The sequence below is a fragment of the Rosa rugosa genome, chromosome 2 (genome assembly GCF_958449725.1).
Source record: "Rosa rugosa chromosome 2, drRosRugo1.1, whole genome shotgun sequence".
NCBI lineage: Eukaryota > Viridiplantae > Streptophyta > Magnoliopsida > Rosales > Rosaceae > Rosa > Rosa rugosa.
Genome location: NC_084821.1, coordinates 70,075,202 through 70,077,292, shown reverse-complemented (window position 1 = coordinate 70,077,292; position 2,091 = coordinate 70,075,202). Strand labels below are relative to the sequence as shown.

The window sequence follows — 2,091 nt, the reverse complement described above, 5'->3', positions numbered from 1 at the left end:
TATCTGCTTGGGATGCTATGCTTGATAATATGGTGCTCGTGACAATACTTGGTTAAGTAGCATATATGATTTAAGAGAAAAATGGGGTTTTCCGTATGTTAAGAGAGCATGGTCAGCTGGAATAAGAAGCACTCAACTGAGTGAAAGTTTTAACTCGGCCTTGAAAAAATATTTAGACTCTGACCATAATCTGTCAGAGTTTTTTATACACTTTGAGAGGATGGTTGCTGATAAAAGGTATAAGGAGTTAGAGGCAGAATATGATATGTGCTTCAGGTTGCCTATTCTGAAAATGCATGTGAAAATGCTATATGAAGCAAGAAGAGTTTACATTAAGCTGATATTTGAAGATTTTCAGGATCAATTTGAATCATCCCTTGAAGCTTCTATAACAAATTGTGTTGATATTGATGGTGGAAAGATATATACAGTTATTAGAGATGGTTACTCTAGAGAACGCCAAGTGAAGAGAGATAGTGATGATATAGTCTCTTGTAGTTGCAGATTGTTTGAGATGAAAGGGGTTGTATGTAGGCACATTATCAAGGTCCTTAGAGAAGTGATGCAAATCAAAGAAATTCCTGAGCATTATATCTTAAAAAGATGGACAAAAAAAGCTAGAGCTGAAAGTGTTCAAGACATGCATGGGCGTGAAATTCAACCAGACCCTAAGTTGCAACAAGCCTCTTGGTACAGATCCTTATGTTCCACCTACATTAGGATATCAAACAGGGCTTCTGAAAATGAAAAGGCATACAAATTAGCAATGATACATGCAGAGAAATTAGCAAAAGAAATTGAAGACTTGCTACGGTCTGAAATGAATGCTAATGGGGATGAGAATGAACATACAACTCAATCTACTCCTATTGAACAACTCAATGGTAATGTGGTGAATGCAAAGGGACTGAAGAAAAAGGAATCTTCTAGAGGAAGAAAACGGCGAATCAAGAGTCAATTGGAGATAAACATGGAAAAAAATAAAAGACAGAAACAATCTAGTAAAAAAGCTATTGAGGTATTCTTGTTTCTATAAAACTAATCTCTTATTAGTTTGTTTAAATTTACTTACAGATATCATTCTTGAATTTTTATAATTCAGGTAACTCCTGATGCAATGAATAATGTATACAAGGTGACTATTGATCCACTATGTGATGAAGAGAATATTGCTGCTGATCTAACATGTAATGCAGACCAATTTCTGGAACAAGATATATCTGCATCTTCACTTAGATTTCTTGCTTGTAGTCAGGTATATCAATATTTATTTAGTTGGTCTTAAGAGTTGTGGTATTAGATTTCAATATCACTAACCATTATGTGTTTCACTATATATATCCTAGGAGTTTGATTTAAACAACGATACCCAATGAAATGCAATTTTTCATGGCCTCTGGATATGAAAGGTTTGTCTTCATATATTGTTCTGTCATATGTTGGTCTTTCATATATTGTCTGTGTAATTTATATGAAATTGGTTTGTTTTTAGCAGGTTCTGCATCATTCTGTTTTGTTTTTGTAAGAGAAGAGTTGCAGGCTTTTGTTTTGTTTTTATAAGAAATGGAAAGGGCAATTGTGCAGTGCAGGCTTCTGTACAGTTTTTGTAAAGAATGGAGAAGGCAATTGTGCAGTGCAGGCTTCATGGAGAAGGCAATTGTGCAGTGCAGGCTGCTGTATAGTTTTTCTAGGAAATGGAGAAGGCAATTCTGCAGCTTCTGTATAGTTTTTGTAGGAAATGGAGAAGACAATTCTGCAGCTTACTGTTTTGTTTGTTTAAGAGAGGGCAAATGTGCAGCTTACTGTTTTTTTTCTTTAAGAGAGGGCAAATGTGCAGCCTTGTACTTGCTAACTTCCAAACTGGAACCAATTTCTGGGTTACATATATAGAATACCAATTTCTGGGTTCCAAACTGGTTTATGTCCGATTTGGCACTCTTTTCATTGCTTTAGTTCATATTGAAGACTTGCTGACTATAAACAAGCTTAAATGAACTGAGAATGGTAAAAAGAAAATTTATTTATCTTCAACATGATTAATTACATAAAAGTAAGGTTTGTCGAGTATCCTTTATAAACAAACAAAAACAA

At 34.6% G+C, this 2,091-nt stretch overlaps 1 protein-coding gene across 1 annotated transcript; it reads left to right on the top strand.

Moving 5' to 3' along the window:
* Positions 1–220: 220 nt before the first annotated feature.
* On the top strand, positions 221–1,525 carry LOC133731423 (protein FAR1-RELATED SEQUENCE 1-like). The gene is made up of 3 exons (XM_062158798.1): positions 221–1,018; positions 1,103–1,255; positions 1,496–1,525. Exons 1-3 carry the CDS (start codon positions 221–223, stop codon positions 1,523–1,525), a joined length of 981 nt encoding a protein of 326 aa, XP_062014782.1.
* The last annotated feature ends 566 nt before the right edge of the window (positions 1,526–2,091 follow it).